This window comes from Chanos chanos, chromosome 6, assembly GCF_902362185.1.
Source record: "Chanos chanos chromosome 6, fChaCha1.1, whole genome shotgun sequence".
Classification (NCBI taxonomy): domain Eukaryota; kingdom Metazoa; phylum Chordata; class Actinopteri; order Gonorynchiformes; family Chanidae; genus Chanos; species Chanos chanos.
In genome coordinates this window covers 32,636,974-32,655,147 of record NC_044500.1, presented here as the reverse complement: position 1 = coordinate 32,655,147, position 18,174 = coordinate 32,636,974, and the positions used below count along the sequence as shown (strand labels likewise).

At 39.9% G+C, this 18,174-nt stretch overlaps 3 protein-coding genes across 3 annotated transcripts; all 3 read left to right on the top strand.

Annotated features, from left to right (window-relative positions):
* Positions 1-3,112, top strand: asb14a (ankyrin repeat and SOCS box containing 14a). Its single transcript, XM_030777833.1, has 9 exons — positions 1-128; positions 233-282; positions 375-506; positions 899-1,057; positions 1,218-1,463; positions 1,657-1,828; positions 1,990-2,533; positions 2,636-2,789; positions 2,934-3,112. Exons 1-9 carry the CDS (start codon positions 1-3, stop codon positions 3,110-3,112), a joined length of 1,764 nt encoding a protein of 587 aa, XP_030633693.1.
* Positions 3,113-3,903: 791 nt separating this feature from the next.
* On the top strand, positions 3,904-15,010 carry appl1 (adaptor protein, phosphotyrosine interaction, PH domain and leucine zipper containing 1). The gene is made up of 22 exons (XM_030776982.1): positions 3,904-4,053; positions 5,792-5,890; positions 6,163-6,222; positions 6,431-6,502; positions 6,628-6,715; positions 6,833-6,874; positions 7,033-7,091; positions 7,715-7,861; positions 8,023-8,105; positions 8,549-8,707; positions 9,089-9,277; positions 9,706-9,748; positions 10,048-10,104; positions 10,737-10,828; positions 11,087-11,266; positions 11,664-11,710; positions 11,852-12,026; positions 12,242-12,278; positions 12,557-12,703; positions 13,343-13,393; positions 13,552-13,641; positions 13,976-15,010. The coding sequence occupies exons 1-22, from the start codon at positions 4,000-4,002 to the stop codon at positions 14,123-14,125; spliced, it is 2,121 nt and encodes a 706-aa protein (XP_030632842.1). The 5' UTR covers positions 3,904-3,999; the 3' UTR covers positions 14,126-15,010.
* Positions 15,011-16,977: 1,967 nt separating this feature from the next.
* On the top strand, positions 16,978-18,174 carry hesx1 (HESX homeobox 1). Its single transcript, XM_030778681.1, has 4 exons — positions 16,978-17,113; positions 17,253-17,428; positions 17,565-17,666; positions 18,067-18,174. Exons 1-4 carry the CDS (start codon positions 16,978-16,980, stop codon positions 18,172-18,174), a joined length of 522 nt encoding a protein of 173 aa, XP_030634541.1.

Sequence of the window (18,174 nt, the reverse complement as noted above, 5' to 3'; positions counted from 1 at the left end):
ATGGATTTTGAAACACCAGGAGCTCTTATTGATGAGGATATTGCCAATCAGTTCATGATTGAACAGAGTCTTCTGCAATGTAACAAGCAAATAGAATTCAAGGACTCCTTTTCTGGAGATGGCTGCAGGTACAAAATGAGTTTTTTTTCTTCAAGTCACTGTGTTTGCGCAGCTTCCATTTTTGGATGACAAAATTGTATTCATTTTGTAAATGCTTTTTTTTTTTTAACAGAAACCTTCAAAACACTGAGAGAGAGAAAATATCCAAGGCTATAAAACTGGGTGAGAACTTCTGAGTGGTTTTTGACAATAGTGATGCATATGGTAAGGTGAGTGTCTTACTGACTGGTATCATTTTGCCGACGGGGTGTCAGGTGACGAAGCGGCCCTTCGTAAGCTGGCAGTCCACCGTCATGCTTTCTCTGAGGAGGACAATGCAGGTTACATTCCTTTGCATGAAGCAGCCATTCAGAGCAACCAGAATATCCTGGAGATCACTTTCACAGGTTTGTGGAGATAAAAGAGTACTTCTAACTTTTGGTATTAATTTACCTCAAGACTCATTTATATCATAACTACTCTTATGCACACAACTGTGATGAAAAATCATTTCTGAATAATTTGTATTGATGTATTGCCCACAGTATGTTACTGCTTAATCTTTCTACACAGCTTCAATCCACTGCCCAACGCAGTCATGTTGACTGCACAACGGCACAACTGCATGAATGCTTCATACTAAACAACACCTGTTTGCTGTGAACAGACTCCGATGCAGAGTGCAACTTAATATTCCATAGATGATATATTCAATATATGTGCTTCATGATTTGCTTTCTAGCAGTGGGAGAGTTATGGTAAGAGCTGAGCTGCAGCTTAACCTTGTCTATTGTTGCAGCTTCGCCATCAGATGCTCAGCAAAAGAGGACTCTGCGGGGTAAAACAGCCCTCTCCTCGGCAGTAGAGAGGGGTCTTCTGGACAATGCCATGTTTCTTTTGAATAAAGGCAGCAGTCCAGACAGCCGTGATGAGGAGGATTATGCACCTCTGGTCACAGGTTTCACAGTAGATTCTTTATCTCCAATCACCAGTTACATGCATGTAAATTTTGTCCTTAAAAAGTGACCTGTTTTTACTCAAGTATTTAAATATCAGTGTTAAAGTATTAAATATTAAATGTCAGTGGTATTCTTGACTTTCTCATTTTCTCACCATAGCCATAAGGAATAGCCACTACGACATGGCAAAACTTCTCATCTGCTTCAAAGCGAATGTGAATCAGGAGGGGGCGCATCGAAGAACAGCCCTGCATGAGGCTGCCCGATTGGGTCTGAACGACTTTGTGGATCTGCTGCTGAAAAGTGGGGCTCACCCTGACCCTAGGAGTGCTTATGGCCTCAGCCCACTGGCCCTGGCCGCACAAGCTGGCCACCTAGAGATAGTCAAAGCACTTCTGCGCAGAGGTTATACAATTTATGTTACCAATAACGTAATACAAACGTAATATAAATAAATGCTAATTAATGACAGTCCCAATGCAATGAGTGGCATTGAAATAGTCATTCACTTCTATTAGAATATAAATTGTATAACTTATAACTTACTTGTCAACATACAGGCCAAAATCCACTATATGGGTGTGCTTGTGTCCTACAGGAGCTGATGTGGAATCTCAGGCCCAGGACAGCGCCACCATCCTCTATGAGGCCTCTGCCTCTGGGAACCCTGACATTATCTCCCTATTGCTGGAATATGGTGCAGATGCTAATGTGCCCAAACACACTGGCCATTTGCCCATCCACAGAGTGGCACACCGTGGCCATGTCCAGTACGTGTACTAATCTATATCTATTTATTTCTTAAGATGTGCAATCTTATTAGTAGGGAAAGTGTGCAACAATGTGGGAATCATGTACTCATGAAGAAAATCAGTTGAATTGCATGTTCATATGTTCGTATTAAGAATTTGTATTGTGTGTGTTTTCTCAGGGCTCTGGCCCTTCTCATTCCCGTGACAACCTGGGAGGCTGTGGATGAAAGTGGTATGAGTCCTGTACACTCTGCAGCAGCTGGTGGACAAACAGAGTGTTTAGAAATGCTGCTCAATGCTGGCTATGATCCCAATTTCATGCTTTATTCCTGGGTGAGGCGTAACTACGACGACCAACGCAGATCCGCCCTGTACTTTGCGGTATCTAATGAGGACATCAAATCTACCAAGATTCTTCTGGAAGCTGGGGCTATGCCCAATCAGGACCCTGTTAAATGTCTGCAGGTGGCGCTACGGCTGGGCAACTATGAGCTTATAAACACCTTGCTGAGATATGGTGCCAATGTCAACTACTTCTGCAAAGTGAACACCACCCACTTTCCTTCAGCCTTACAGTATGCTTTAAAAGACGAGGTTGTCTTACGGATGCTGTGCAGCTATGGCTATGACGTTGAGCGTTGCTTTGATTGCCCATATGGAGAAGACTCTCATGTCCCTGATAATTATGAGGGATGGAGTGATACCGTCATCAAAGACACCAGGGTAATTATCGAGTGGACTGCTCAGTCCTCGTATGTTCTTTTCTCCAGACATTGACGATGCACTTTATGTTGGTTTGTCTGTAATGGCCTCTCCTTTCTGCAGTTCTGTGAGGTCATATCAGTTTTCTGGCTGAAGAGTCTCTCAGGAAAAGTGGTGCGGATCATGTTGGATTACGTAGATCACATAAAATTTTGCTCCAAGCTGAAAGCAGTCCTGATGGAACAGAAACAGTGGCCAGATATTTGCCATATTCAAGGTGAGTGGGATAGCAAATAACACACATAAACACAAATAATAGATTATCTTCATATTGCCACAATATGTTTTAAGCTATAAGCTTTTATCAAAGTATCAACACCTGAGTCACAGCTGGGTTCTGCCGTTGGCTCTGATTCTACAGAGAATACACGTTGCTTGCAGCACCTCTGCCGATTAAAGATTAGGAGCTGCCTCGGACGACTACGCCTTAGAGCTCCAGTCTTCATGAGCTTCCTGCCTTTACCGGACCGCCTCAAGGACTACATTTTATATCGCGAATATGACCTATGCAGTAAGACGAACCATACTGGAGAAAAGTGACATAGACATCAAACTCATGGCAAAGTCTCTGTATTTTGTAGATGGGGAGCAGAGGAGCTTTTTGCAGTGTGGTTTAAACTGAGATGTGTTGAGACATGTAAAACCATGTACAGGTGTCTACATGTGTTATGCTTTAGTGTTCTGGAGGAGGACAGTGGTTTCCATTTTTTTATATTATGATATAGAATTTATTTTATATATTCTATATTTTGAATGAAAAAACATTCTCAAAGACTTAATAATTAGTAGATGAACCAAGAACTTCAAGTGTTTGACACGGTATGGGAAATTACTCTTCCCAAATAGATCCTTGTAGGTCTACATCTAACAGGTGATGTGGGTGATATAGATTTCTTTTTTCTCTCCTTGCTGCTATATTTTTGCATTTTGCATATTGTCATTAATAAAATTATTATTTTCACCAGTGATCTGTCTGTGTTCTGATCTGTATTCAACGTGTCTGCTTACCATTTCTACAGCATTAACATTTTATAGAAATTCAGTTTTGCTTTTTAATCAAGTTCTCTGGTAGAGTAAAATGGTTTGACACTATGAGACAGAACACTATTTGCTGTAATATAAGAATTCTTCAAAGGAGCTGCCATGTTGGCTCGAAAGGGTTATTTGAGTTCGATGCGTTTCTGCTCCCTCGTGAGCCAAAATGGATTCTATTTCATTGACTCACTGGCTTCATCGTCAGTATAACGAGACAGGTTTTCCTCCAATCAGTGACATGCTGAAGGCGGAATATCCGCACTTGTGGGAGGATTCAAGCTGGGTGTAGATTTGTCCTGAATATAGCAGTCTTTGAGCATTTACCAAGAAGATTGTCGGTTATTTGCAAACAAATTCTCACACCTAGTTTCGAGTTAAATCCCAATACAACCATGCCAGGGATTGATAAACTTCCCATAGAGGAAGCACTGGAGGACAGTCCGCAGGTAATTGGTCATCTTGTTCTGAATTGTTCCCGACTGGTCAGCAACCTAGCTTACTAGATAGCTTTTCTATACATTATCTTTGTGCTCTCTGGTTGCTTGTAACATGCAGGAGGTGTTAGCTGTTTATAAAGCTCTCATGAACGTGGAGGTTGGGATTTCAATAAATAGAAAACGTCGAACGTCAGTGTCCATAGAGCGGTGACATTGGTGCCACAAATCATGTTACACACCCTCATTGTTTACTAACAAATACGTAGCCATCCAGCAAGTTTGCTCTCCCAAGTAGTAGTTAGCGCTTGCTGTATCTTAGCACCCACCTGACAGTAGAATTAATGGTTAGGATTCTGTAAACGTTTTCGGACGAATTCATTGCTCGATAGACGGAACAATTGATAGTATCTTCGAAAAACATTAGACTACCGTAGGCTGTAAAGTGCTGCTTGTGTATTCCTGGGTTTCACAGCTATAATATGCAACGACATCAGTGTATGGTTCATTCTACCGTACCTGCCGTAAAAGTAACGACCAAACAAGAAACAGCTGAAATGGAAATGTTCTATTCAGTTGTCTTGTCAAATAATTTTGCTAATGCCCGGGAGATTCCAGAAGCCTCACTAGGCCTCTTCTCAGTGACAGAGAGCATACATGCTGTTCAGAATGACACTAGTTTGGGTTGTCTTCTTGGGTCTTCAATCTTTGTTGGCTGTTGAAGAGCCAAGAAAAATAAAATATATATTTTCCTCAGAAAGGCATAGGCAGACCTACTGTAACTGAAGCCACCTCCTAAGTATGGAAGAAACACTGTTTTTTTGTTATGTTTGAAACCTGAATCCCTCTCTAATATGTTTTGTACTAAATACATATTTTTACTATTTGTAAATGTTTGCACAAAGTAAAATAAGTGCTAGGGTTGCTTGCTTTTCTTTTTTGCTGCATACAAACGTGTCAAAACAGACTTCTTAAATCCCGAGTGAAGGTTGTCATCATTTTGAGATCATGCGCCCACACATAAAATAAGGAATAAGCTGTTTTTGCCTGTCAGTTTGTGTGAGTCAGGGCGTTTGCTCTCCACACAAAACTGAATTGAGCACCACTTAAGTGTGAAACTAATTTTAGCTTGTTACATATCAGTCTTGCACTCTCACAGCTCTGGTCTGACCGAAAGGGTGTAAAGACTGGAAAACAAATTTCATGCTCCTGAGTTCCCTCCTCACTTTTTTCACGGCCTTTCCATGAATCAAGAGCCCCCGTTTCATCAACCTTTTGGAGTTTTCTTGGCTTTTTTTTCTAGACGAGTAGTAATCTCAAACTGACTGGACAGCTGACTGCCACCTGGCTTTCGGTGATCTTTCTGTTTTGCCACATTGCAGTAAAACGGGTAAAGGAGAAATAATAGCACTTGACATTGTTTCTTTGTGCTGGTTTATAGTGCTATATTGAGTTTCCTTGTCTGTGTTGTCACTTTGGCACACTTCCTCTCTGCTTTTTCGACGTTGGCAAATCACTCAGGAAGCTGTGTGAAAGCATTGTGGTAAAGCTGTGGAAGATATGGTCCTATTTATACCTGCATAGGTTTCGGTTTAAAATGTTTTCAGTGACACTATCAGCATTGCATTTTAATGAAGTGGGGTTTTAATGCTGTAAAGATAGGGGAGTTTGATTTGCTTATATGCCATTTTTTTTTAGTGAATATCTCTTCTCTCTTTCACATGTTAATTCTCTCATCCTGCTGTCTCAGACCCGCTCCCTGCTTGGTGTGTTTGAGGAGGATGCAGCTGCCATTTCCAGCTATTCCCATCAGCTCTTTCAGGCCATGCAGAGAATCTATGACGCTCAGGTAAGAACTCACCTAGCTCTAGTACTTCTGTGAAAACATTATACGCCATCAAATGTATAATTTGATAAATGCTAATCTTTTACAAATATCATACAAATCCTACAATTATGTTTGTTGGATTTTTTTAATGGCATATTTTCCTGATTTGCCCACCCATATTACTATTCTGATCCATATTATTATTATGATAATATATCAGAACTTACTCTGGCTCAATATGATGTCCAGAAATGTGGTATTGATTACTAAAAATGTGCTTTTTATTTCCCCAGAATGAACTTAGCGCTGCAACTCACCTAACCTCCAAACTATTAAAGGAATATGAGAAACAGGTATGATATTTTAGGCTAAAGGTATCCCATTTTCTCTGCTCATTTGAAATATGAATTCATTTTTGAAGACTTCTTGTACATTAGGCTTTTAAGGTGTCTCAGCCACAGCATTTGTATTGACATGAGATCATGTGTAATACTGCTGTTAAGGATTTCCTGTAATGGCTCCAGCTGTAGAGGTGTGTCTGACTCTTTACCCTTTCTGTAGCGTTTCCCTCTCGGGGGTGATGATGAGGTCATGAGTTCTACTCTGCTCCAGTTTGCCAAAGTCATCGATGAGGTCAGAGCAAAGTTTATCTGCAGACGTTATCACTTCCTGTGGCTCTGCCATTTGTATGGTCACATGCTTGACTGAGCTTTCTCTGGCTCAGGACTCACTTGGCATCTGTCTGTCTTTTCCCTCAGCTTAGTTCCTGCCACGCTGTCTTGTCTACTCAGCTAGCAGATGCAATGATGTTTCCCATAACGCAGTTTAAAGAGCGAGATTTGAAGGGTAGGAGACCTCAGTGTCTGGCGTGCACGATGTCTGATCTGACAAAAATGACATATTTTGTGTCTCTTTTCTGCAAACATGTGATCATGCCTTTTTTTTTCTCTTTGTCTTCTGTAGAGATCCTTACACTGAAGGAAGTATTTCAGATTGCCAGTGATGGTGAGTGATAGAATGTATTTGTAATCTACACATGTGTATTGTAATCTACATTTAAAAACAGTTTCCCCTTGAGTTTGGTTTTGCAATGGTATTCTGTCATTGTCTCCTTTTGTTTTATTGTTGTTGTTGACTGTTTTCATTTGTTAATGTGACTCCAGATCACGACGTGGCCATCAACAGATACAGCCGGCTGTCAAAAAAGAGGGAAAATGAAAAGGTGAGGCATTCCAAAGCCTCTCACAGCAATAGGTTGAGCGTCTAGTTGGAGACATGAGATTTAAGTCTACAAGCATACCAAATTCTTGGTCTCTGTCAGGGAAATTTTATCGGACCTAATTTTATAAGTCTTTAAGTGCTTAGACCAGGACTTGGTCATGATTCTTTTCATTTAATGAAGGTCATGCTGAGACATGAATTAAGCACTGAGGGAGACCATCTGTCATTCAGGGCGTCTTTGCTGTCCATGAGAGAGGCAGGAAATTAGACTTCGTAAATGTGTAAAGCAGAAGAGTCAACAATATAAACAGACACTCTTTTACTACTAAGGTGTAACTGATAGGTTACTCCTTACTGAAATGTTTGTGAAATTTAAGATGTAAATTAGAGCTGAAAGTTGTGATGTAATTTGTTTGAAGCTCTTTGCCTAGTGGTTTCCTGTTGTCAATGCATTCGTGCTTTCTTTCATGTTACTTTCGCTGGTATAAACATGACACGGTGACATTGTGTTTGCAGTTTTTTTTCCCCCTAAGAAACCAGCAAAAGGCTTTTAAACATCCTCATGAAATTAATGGATGTTTAAAAACCATACCAAAGTAACTGAGACAAATGTATCCATTAAAGGTGAAACATGAGGTGATGGAGGATGTCTACACCTCCAGGAAGAAGCAGCACCAGACCATGATGCACTATTTCTCTGCCCTCAACACACTGCAGTACAAGAAGAAGATTGCTCTGTTGGAGCCGTTATTAGGGTACATGCAGGCTCAGGTACCCATCACTCCATCAGTGTACTCCTCTGTCTTAGCTTTTCTGATCTCCTTATTGCACTTCTCCTTTTCGGTTTGATGCTCTTGTGATTCACATTTGATTTTGACCGCACCCAAGCTTAGGCCTGAATCACTGCTTGTGTTCCTCTTTTCTTTTGACAGATTAGTTTCTTTAAACTTGGCTCAGAGAACCTCACTCAGCAATGGGAGGACTTCCTTACGACCATTGCAACTAGTGTACAGAAGTGAGTGTGTTGATTTTCCTGTATTTGTTTATGTACAATGACACAGTATTGTATTATCACCGCATCACTGATATAAGCATCAGTGGATGTGCAGACTGTAAAGTTCTGTTCAATCATTTGCTTTGTAATTACCAGTGACTCAGTACTGTTTGAGCTTTCTGCAGCTAAATGGTCCTTAATGGTCAGTCTGACCTTAGTGAGGTCACCAAGTCTCAGGTTTAATATGTAACTAATACCTTCGTAACTATGTTGCATGTTGATAAGTGGTGCTGCATGCATGTGTTTTGGTGTGTGTGTGTGTGTGCATGTGTGTGTGTGTGGGTACAGTTTATTTGTATTTGTATATGTGTCTTTAAAGGGAGTAATATTGCTAGTGTGTGTCGGTATCTCACTGTGTGTGTGTGTGTGTGTGTGTGTGTGTGTGTGTGTGTGTGTGTGTGCAGTGTTCGCAGGGAGATGGACAGTGAGGTGGATGGGATGCAGCAGACCATTCAGGATCTGGAAGAGGCCAGTGATCTGGTCTACATGCCAGACCCAGACCCCAGCAAAATCCCCATCAACCGCAACCTGACCCGCAAGGCTGGCTACCTCAACACACGCAAGTAAGAACTCTGTGGAAATGCAGTCTTCTTCGGCTAGTCATGCATATTAACATATATGCATAGGCGTAAAATATTGTCAGTTGTTCACCTATGTACAAATATTAATAATGTCTCCCTATTGCATAGCAATGCACAAGCACAACTGTGTAATAACAATTTTACTTCACTTTGCCTTCAATATCATGCAATAAATCGTTGTTTATACTATGATAATTTTCCATTTGCATGTCCTATTGTCCTAGTGGCAGGTTTATCAAAGGTCGTTCGTGTTCTGGTAATGCCTTTGAGCTGTGTGCTCTTGCTGTGGAACGATTTGCTTGCTTAAACAGTAGAACTGGCTGTCATCCAGATGGCTCAGCCTTTTATATATCTGTTCTCCAGTAAAACAGGCTTAGTGTCGTCCTCCTGGGACCGGCAGTACTTCTTCACCCAGGGAGGGAACCTCATGAGCCAATCACGTGGTGACGTGGCCGGAGGTCTGGTCATGGATATCGATAACTGCTCTGTCATGGCAGTGGACTGTGAGGATCGGCGCTTCTGCTTTCAGATCACAGCCTTCGATGGCAAAAAGTACGATTACTAACATCAACATACATCCTAGCAATTTGGATTAAACGAGTTTTCGCACTTAAGAATGTTTTTTTTTTTTTTAAGAACGTAAGAGTTTTATTTCACTCATATATGATTTCAAACATATATCACACGCACATATGTGACACACACATAAGCGGTCATGTGAGAATGAAAGCAAAGGAGGAAAGGGTGAATTGGCTGATGGCAAACTGTAAACTCGCAGCAAATATATCGTTATATTTAGAGTTTACAGTAGTGGGCTACTGAAATGTCACTGAAGATTTCTTTCCAACACTGGGCTTTGTTTGTGAGACAGAGAAACAATAGATATATCCTCTTACAACAAGTGCCAAACTTTGAATCATTTTTTGAGTCATCACTAACTCTTACAAGAGCTTCATTGAATGTGCTGTTCTGTATTACAGGGTGGTCATTTTGCAGGCAGACAGTCGAAAGGACTGTGAGGAGGTAAGAGAATCTTTGTTCCAGATTCATTTGTGGACTTTCTGTCAAAACCAGTGGGTTCTAAAGTGACTTGGGCCTCCATTTTTAGTCTGGGAACAAAATGCTAAGGTTTACTGCCAATAACAAAAATATCATTTGGAATAACAGGTTATACAATCATACAATATGCTGTGGGTTATGTCATGCGTATCATGAAAATGTAGCACCAAAAGTCAAATAGAGTAGGTGTACTTTGATGGTGATAATCATGGTATCAGTAAAAAACATAATTGTCTACACCTATAATCCTTTGTTTTTTTCAGTGGATTGCAACGATAAACAACATTTCCAGGAGGATATACCTCAGTGAGAATGCAGAGGTGGGTGAGAGATTGAAGTGTTTTGGTTATACTACCGCAAACTGAAAACCTCTTGCACTGTCTGTGAAAACCTTATTTCACCTTTTGTACTCATGTAATCTATGAAGAGTTACTTTCCTTAACAGGGTTAACGCCTCCAGAATAGCTCAAAGTGATGAGGGTCCATATATAGAACCCTCCAAAAAGACATTAGAAATCCATTAAAACAACCATCAGTTATGAGATGCGTAGCATCTGGTTCAGCCCAGTATGGGTCTTATGTTGCCAGATGAAGTGAGTTCAGTGCAGTGAGTTCAAATAGTCTGTATCTGTATTTAGCATAATGGATATTTTCTGGTATTTTTGCAAGCTACAGTCTCACAAGTTCCCTCATCTCCTTCATTGATTCTCTTAACGGGCCAACATGACGATTCCAGGTAGTCTTTGTTATTAAGTTGATGAAATAAGGTTTTTTTCTTACAGACATGGGTGTGACTAAACAATGAACCTCGGTGTCATTCAGCATGTGTTTAAAAATGATACATCACTGTCAAGCCACAGCAGGAAGCGATAGCATAAAGATTCTAAATGAAAATGCTGATGTGTTGCCAAGCGGAATGTAGTTATGTTCAAAGTCTTCCCTCACTTGGCAGGAAATTGCTGCCAGAGTCAACCAGTCAGCTCTGGAGGCTGTGACGCCATCTCCCTCCTTCCAGCAGAGGCATGAGAGTTTGCGACCGAGCATGTGAGCGCCTGAATGCAAATTCACACTTACGCATACAGTCTGTCATCTAGTACTGACAAAGCTCTCTGTTCCCTCCTGAAAGTGCCAGAGTGTTCACGATTCAGAGATAACATATAACAAAAAATGCTTTCTAAAGAATATTATTCTACCATTTTACATGGCAGTGAGCATAGACACACAGAGATAGGGAGAGCTCTCTCTGCTTCTCCATAGATGAGTCTTTGTCTTCATAATCTTGATTTCCTTTATGCTTTATAGGCAAAATAGACCCAAATCAGCTCGCACCAGTAGTCAGAGTTCGGCTGGTTCGGAGTCACCAGCCCTCTCCACTCTGTCTCTGGATTCGCTAGTGGCCCCAGACACACCCATTCAGTTTGACATCATCTCACCTGTCAGTGAGGAATATACTGGCCAGGCCAAGAGTGCCAGCCAGGGCAGGTCTGTGACATCTCTTCCTCCATCTTACACTGAGTTTTCCATAGTCCAGTAAATCACTTTATCTGATCATTTACAACCTTACAGTCAATAGCCCTGCATATCATCTAGCATCAAGCCCTACAGTGTTCTCTAGACAGCTCTGTGTTTTCTGAAACTCACATCATTGTATATACTTAAAAAAACAGCTTTGTATTAATGTGATGGAGTTACAGGTTATTCTGGGTCACTTGTTTTACTCTCTTTTGAATCTTTGAAGGGATAAGCGGCTTAGAAAATGAATGAATGAAAATCTTTGGAATGAGTTATTATTTTGATGTTTAGTCTATTAAATCTACATGAGTCAGAATGGAATGATATTGTTGAATTATGGATTGTTTCTCTCTGCCTCTGTTGAAAGAAGGACCAACCCATTTGGAGAGTCTGGAGAATCAGAAGAAGGTCAAGGTACAGTGAAGACTACTGTTTTTATGTAAACACTGAACACACCCAAACATTTAGTCACAGTGTACTGTTCATTAACTCTAACAATAATTGTCAGAGAAACAGAAGAGTGATGTGTTGTCTTGCTTTGCCATCTGTCTTCAGATTCCATTCTTCACCAACTCTTCATTGTGCGGTTCCTGGGCTCCATGGAAGTGAAGGCCACGGAAAACGCTGATGTCATTTATGAAACCATGCGGCAGATCCTAGCTGCCCGTGCCATACACAACATCTTCAGAATGACAGAATCCCATCTGCTTGTCACCTGTGAATGCCTGAAGTAAGACAGTGCACATTTGTGTGTGTCAGTATGTGGGCACTATGTGATCAAGAGACAGCCCCAGTGTAAACGATTCTTTGTCTGTAGCTTTGGAGATCTGCTCCTTATGAGCATAGAACAGTTCTCTACAGAGTTTAAAAACATCCTGCTACTGACTTTGGCTTGTGTGTCTTACCATGTTCTGTGTCTTTATTTATTTATTTTTTTTCTTCCAGGCTGATCGACCCTCAGACGCAGGTTACGAGACTGAGGGTAGGTTCCCTCAGCAAACACTAAACTGGACATTTGTCTTCCACAAATGAATATAAATATCACTCAGTTTCACTCGTATATGTTTTTTTTTCAACTTCATTTTTTCAGTGATATCAGTTGTACTCTAATGGAATAGCTTTGTAGCACAGCTTACATCTATCTGTGATTGACAGCTAGTGAGACAGAGGAACTGTATGAATCGCTTTCTGCTGCCTCTTCATACTGTAAACCCTTGTTAGAGCCCCTGTCTGATTATCTTTCCTTTTTTCTCTCTCCAGTTCCCTCTGTCCAGCGTGGTGCTGTGTGCATCTCACCAGGAGAACAAGCGTCTGTTTGGCTTTGTACTGCAAACGGCAGGAGGCAGGGTGGATGGTCGACCTGTTACCGTCTGCTACATCTTTGAGTCAAACAATGATGGCGAGAAGGTACAATTTACACGGCTTTACAATCAGCGTTCCCTCGTTTTTTTTTCTTTGTATTTAAGTTGTATGTGGGTCAAAATAGACAGACTAATGTATCCTAATTAGAATAATATGGACTCCTTGTGATTTGGCAGTTTTTACATGATCGCACACTCTGTTGCAAAGCAATAGTGAAGTCATGAGGGCAGATGTGAAAATAAAATTTCTGTGGTCAGCACTAAACTCAGACTGCAACTAATTATTAATATACACTGAATGAACTGGATTGGAGTCTTGACACACTAACAAAATGGCCCAGTCAACTGCTCATGTCACTAATGAATTAAGGTGGAGAGGAGCGTGATACTGTTAGCACTGTGCTAAAGAAGATCCTTCCAAAGACATGTGCTCTTGAGCAAGGCACTTAACCTTAAGGATGCTTGAAAGATCTGCAATTTGTGACAGAAAAAAATGGAAAAAATTCTTTAAAGTTTATTTTACTCATAACTATATATGTCCCATGACATTTAGAAGTATGTTTTGTGTTTGGATGTTACCTGGGTTGCACCTGAAAACACATCCGTTATTGAGGCAGAATTATAAGCATGTGTGACAAACTCTTCAGTTTGGATACTACTGATGTGTCATATCCTCCTGTTTCAGATCTGTGACAGTGTGGGACTGGCCAAACAGATAGCCCTTCACTCAGAGATGGTAAGACACTTCTCAGCAGCAATAAAACTCACTTTTGTTTGTGTGTACAATAGGAGAGTACTTGGATAGAGCACAGAGAAGACTATTTCATTGCAGTGTGAAATGTCATAGACAATCAGTGAGACAGACTCTGGTGAGCCTGCTGTCTGTGTGTACAGGATCGCAGGGCTACGGAAAAGCAGAAGGAGTTGGACAAGGCTAAGGAGAAGCAACAGGAGGAGCTGACCAAACAAAAGCAGATTGAAAAGGTAGACAGTGATTTTTGTAACTGTGTCTCATGACTAAATCTCTAGATATTTTTTAATCTCTGTACAGAGCAACAAAAAGGGCTATTCCTAAAGCTTCTGAGCTTTCAGCTTCAGTGAAATTTACATCTTTCATCATGAATTTTTTTTTTTTGAAGAAACATCTACAGCTTTCCAGTCTCAATATTACAAATTAAACATAATAATATAAAAAGATCCCCATTCATCTGTTTTTTTTTTCAACATTTGTCACAGCCCTTCAGAAATCATATTTTTGACCCGTTATGTTACTGTTTCATAGTTGAATCATTTGCAATGGACTGTGATACTCTTGCAGGACCTTGAAGAACAAAGCCGTTTAATAGCTGCATCAAGCAGACCCAACCCGCCGGCCGGTGATGGACAGTTTTTAGTCCTCAGCAATAGCCAATCAGAGGACAGTGACGCTGGGGAGGAGGGACGGAAAAAGGGCGAATCAGAAGCTTGAAGCTTGGTGATAATGAGAAGAAAGAAGAGAGCTGGCATGTACCTGTGTTCATCTTTGCTCTATCTTACTACCTTTCTCTCAAGGTTTTCTTTATTTGCCTTTGGAATATTGATACTGAGGGAATAAAAACCTTGGACAATGTGTGGACGCTCAAGTAGACCTTCCAAGGATTTTTGTTTTGTTTTATTTGTATGAATTCTGTATTTTATACTATCTTGGTTATTGAAAAGATATATGAATATGCTTACAGATGTGGTTTTTTTTTTTTACTTGTGTAATCCACTGCACTACAACAGCATACTAAAATCTTAAGAGATGAACAATATTGTTCTTTTTGAAAGAAATTGCACGTGTGAATAACAGATTTATAACGGACTTGTATTAATACTTTATATTTGACTTGTTCATGTTCGCTCTAACACAGATGCATGTGCTTTTGATCATACCATTGTTATGAATCATGATTCCAAATTTGCATCAAAAGGTGACTGACTCATATTGTCAAATTCTGGCAAACGATGCCTTTCCAGTGATGAAACCATGATGCTTGGGTGTTCAAACATACTGTATAGTTTTCAACAAATTAGTCAACTGAACAGTTGTTGAACAATAACTTGGGCTACCAAGACTTGATACAACTGTGCTAGAACAATTATTTGAATTTGGCCTGTGGACATTTTTAGCCCATAGACTCACACTGCCCTTAGACTTTTGTTTTTACATTGAACCTTTACCTTATTCCGTTTTTGAGATATCTTATAATAATACCAGTTGAGTTTTGAGTGGTCATTTTCATTCTATTCAACAAAACTATTCCAGTATATCACCAATGTATCGGTTTATAATGTTGTCAATACATTTTATTTCCTGTCACAGAAAAGTTCTTGTTGTCTTTAATTACAAGCAGTCCATGTTTATGTGTGAAGCCTGTGTTCTTTGTTCAGTAGTCGTAACGAATAACCCCTTATGAAACCACATGAGGTACACTTAAAATTCATCTCCATGAATTTCAGATAACAAACTCAACAGTAAACTTCAGACGGGTATAAGTGAGATCCATGTAGAGTGACTGTTAATATATTATTGTGAGCCTTTGAGGGGAATGTGATGTTTCAGTATGGATTTATGTCATTTTTTTTTCCTTTGGCTTGTGTTCTCTTTTTCCGTTACTTCCTTTAATGAAAAATGTGATTTTGTGGATTGTGAAGCTGGCACATATGAATGAAAACCCTTATCGGGTGGATAAGCTTATTCTATGTCAATTAGAAACTTAAAACCAAACCACAGCTATGATTAAACACTGAATGAATAGTGTACTGACTTTCTTTGTGTTTGAAAAAGCACAATGTAAACATGTAGAATACAAATACTGACCTAGTCAAAAAAGTGACATCCATTAAAGATCATTTTCACATTGAGAAATTTTCATTTTTAACTCCACCATTTCCCACACTGAAGTGTTTTTTTCCCCTAATTTTTTTAAATGTTATTTTTTTTAACTCCAGAACCAAACAATTTCATGTTTCAAATTCCAGGTGAAGTTTATAAGATACTGCATACTAAAGCATAAATTTGAATGCTAAAATTCCAGTATAATTTATTACCATATGATGTGGTGCTTCTTTTGGTGTAGAGGAGCATGGGGGGATTTTGGCTCCGGTCAGATTTTTTTTTTTTTTTTTGGTAGTCAGTGTATGGGTATCGTTGACTGTATTGAAGTATCAGTTACTGTGCCAGGTATTTGGGGTCCTTAATGATGTTACGTCAATAAACGTCCACTAATATAAAAACTGGCCATATTTTTGTTTTATTTACTATGATGAACTTCTAATGAAAATGGTCTCTCAACCATTTTTTTTAAAATACGTGTTGCTATTTTAAGAGATGCAGATTTAGATGAGTGCACTGTGGCTTTAGGAGTACAAAGCTATTGTATTATTTCATGAGGTTAAAGCACACGCACACAATGACCTGGTGGTTTTGGAATTTCACACTGTGGAATCGAAATTTGTCATTTTTGTCGTAAAGTAGGCTAATTTGCATCTAACGAGTTACAATTAGTCAAACTTCATTACAAAACAAAGGGGCAAAGAACCAGCTCTCGTGCTCAGGAGAATGTCCTACTGGTGCCCAAATCCTGAGGTAAATAAACAAGTTCGTTATTTATTTAAAGCGTCAGTGGTTGAATGGGAAAGAGGCTGTGGCGATTAATCCGCCATTGAATTGCACAATTATTACACCTGAGAATTTGTCAACCTTCCACAGTGCTATCAATCAATATCTTTTGTTCTGGACTGAACCGCATCCACCACCCAATGCATGACAAGGGAAAAGGAGGGAATATTCATTAGGATTACCTTAATAGTATTAACGGTTCATTATTATTTTAAATGTCCACGGTGGAAAATCTCCTAAATGAGATTACGCAATAGCTGACTGATTTCTCATAATGCTGACGACTGAGCTGAAGGAAAAAGAGGGATTCTCGTTGGAGCCGTAAACGCGGTAATAGGAAGGGGGTTAATTTTCTACCTGATGGCTCAAAATAATAAGGTGTTTGTGCTGTTTTGTCTGTGGTAATACACGGTTTTAGAGATTCTGTGTCCCTAAAGATAACACCTTGCCGGATTTGGTTGTAACGCCCAATTTAGACGTTGAATTACCTGCAAATCGACGAACCACATGGTGAGAGTCAACTATTCAAATGTAAAACACTGAGACCCCTGATTTTACGGTGACGTAAAATCTCCTGGTTGGGTTTTAAAAGACGGTAAGACAGCCGACCAATGCACTGCGAAACACAGGCCTTCAGGGGTAGGAGTAAGGATTGTTGCCTACGCACCTTCAATGCGATGGCTTCCCTCTGTGTTGGTGGACATGAGAACAGACCAGTAGTTTTGAGGTCAGTGTTTACAATTGACAGAATATTAGGACTTGATGGGCCGGACCAGCGTACAGTATTTTCAAAACTCTTTCGTCCGTGGACAGGTAAATGTACCTTTTGGATACAGTGTGTCATGTTTATTTTATTTCTTGTTTTTTGTTTGTTCCAGTATCAACACTAACAACATTATGTGTGTACACATTTAATTTGATTTGCTTTTTAATGATTTCTTATTCATTCCAGACTCAGATTCAGCACAGAATCAAAATCGGTTTATGAGTGCCAGCAATGATAACACAGGAGAAAAGAAAGTCAGCCAAGAAAATCAAAAATACAGCAAACCCCCAAGTGAGACCTACAGGAGGGCCTTGAACTGGTACATAGGACGCAGGCCACGGACAGCTTTCTCCAGTGTACAGGTAAGAAACCTACTCTTCTCTCACACCTGCTGTACTTCCTACAGGGTGTCAGCAGACACAAATATTTTTCTCTAAACCTGACAGAGATTTTAAATCTTGATCATACTAAGGTCACTGCATCACCGTGTATTTCTAGATAGAAATACTTGAGAACGTCTTCCAGATTAACTGCTACCCAGGGATAGATGTCAGAGAACAGCTTGCTCAGCGACTACACATTGACGAGGACAGAATCCAGGTAGGCTAGGACATTACATTCATGTGGAGCAGCCAAAATGTTGTGGTTGAATTGCAGATGTGTTTTATGGACATGAACTGATGGTAGTGTCCACTGTGTGGTTGATGAAAATCTGTAGTGAATGGATATAGAACATTCAAACTTAAAAGTAACTTTTTACCAAAGGTGAAAGTTAAAAATACCGATTAAGCATTAATTATTGATATGCACTAAAAATACATTTTAGTAAATGGGAATGAAACAACAGGAGAAGCTCACCTAATGTTACAACATTACCACATAATAATCATCAGATTATCCAATCTTCAAATGGATTTTTTTTTCCCTTTGGGAACAACCTTTTTTTCCCAGCAAGGACTTGTAATGATGAATTCTGTAATGTCTGACATTCTTCTGTCAGATATGGTTCCAGAACCGAAGAGCAAAGCAGAAGAGGTCACATCGAGAGTCCCAGTTTCTCCTGGTGAAAAAAGTCTTCACTGACCTGCAGGAAAGAAAAGAACAATAA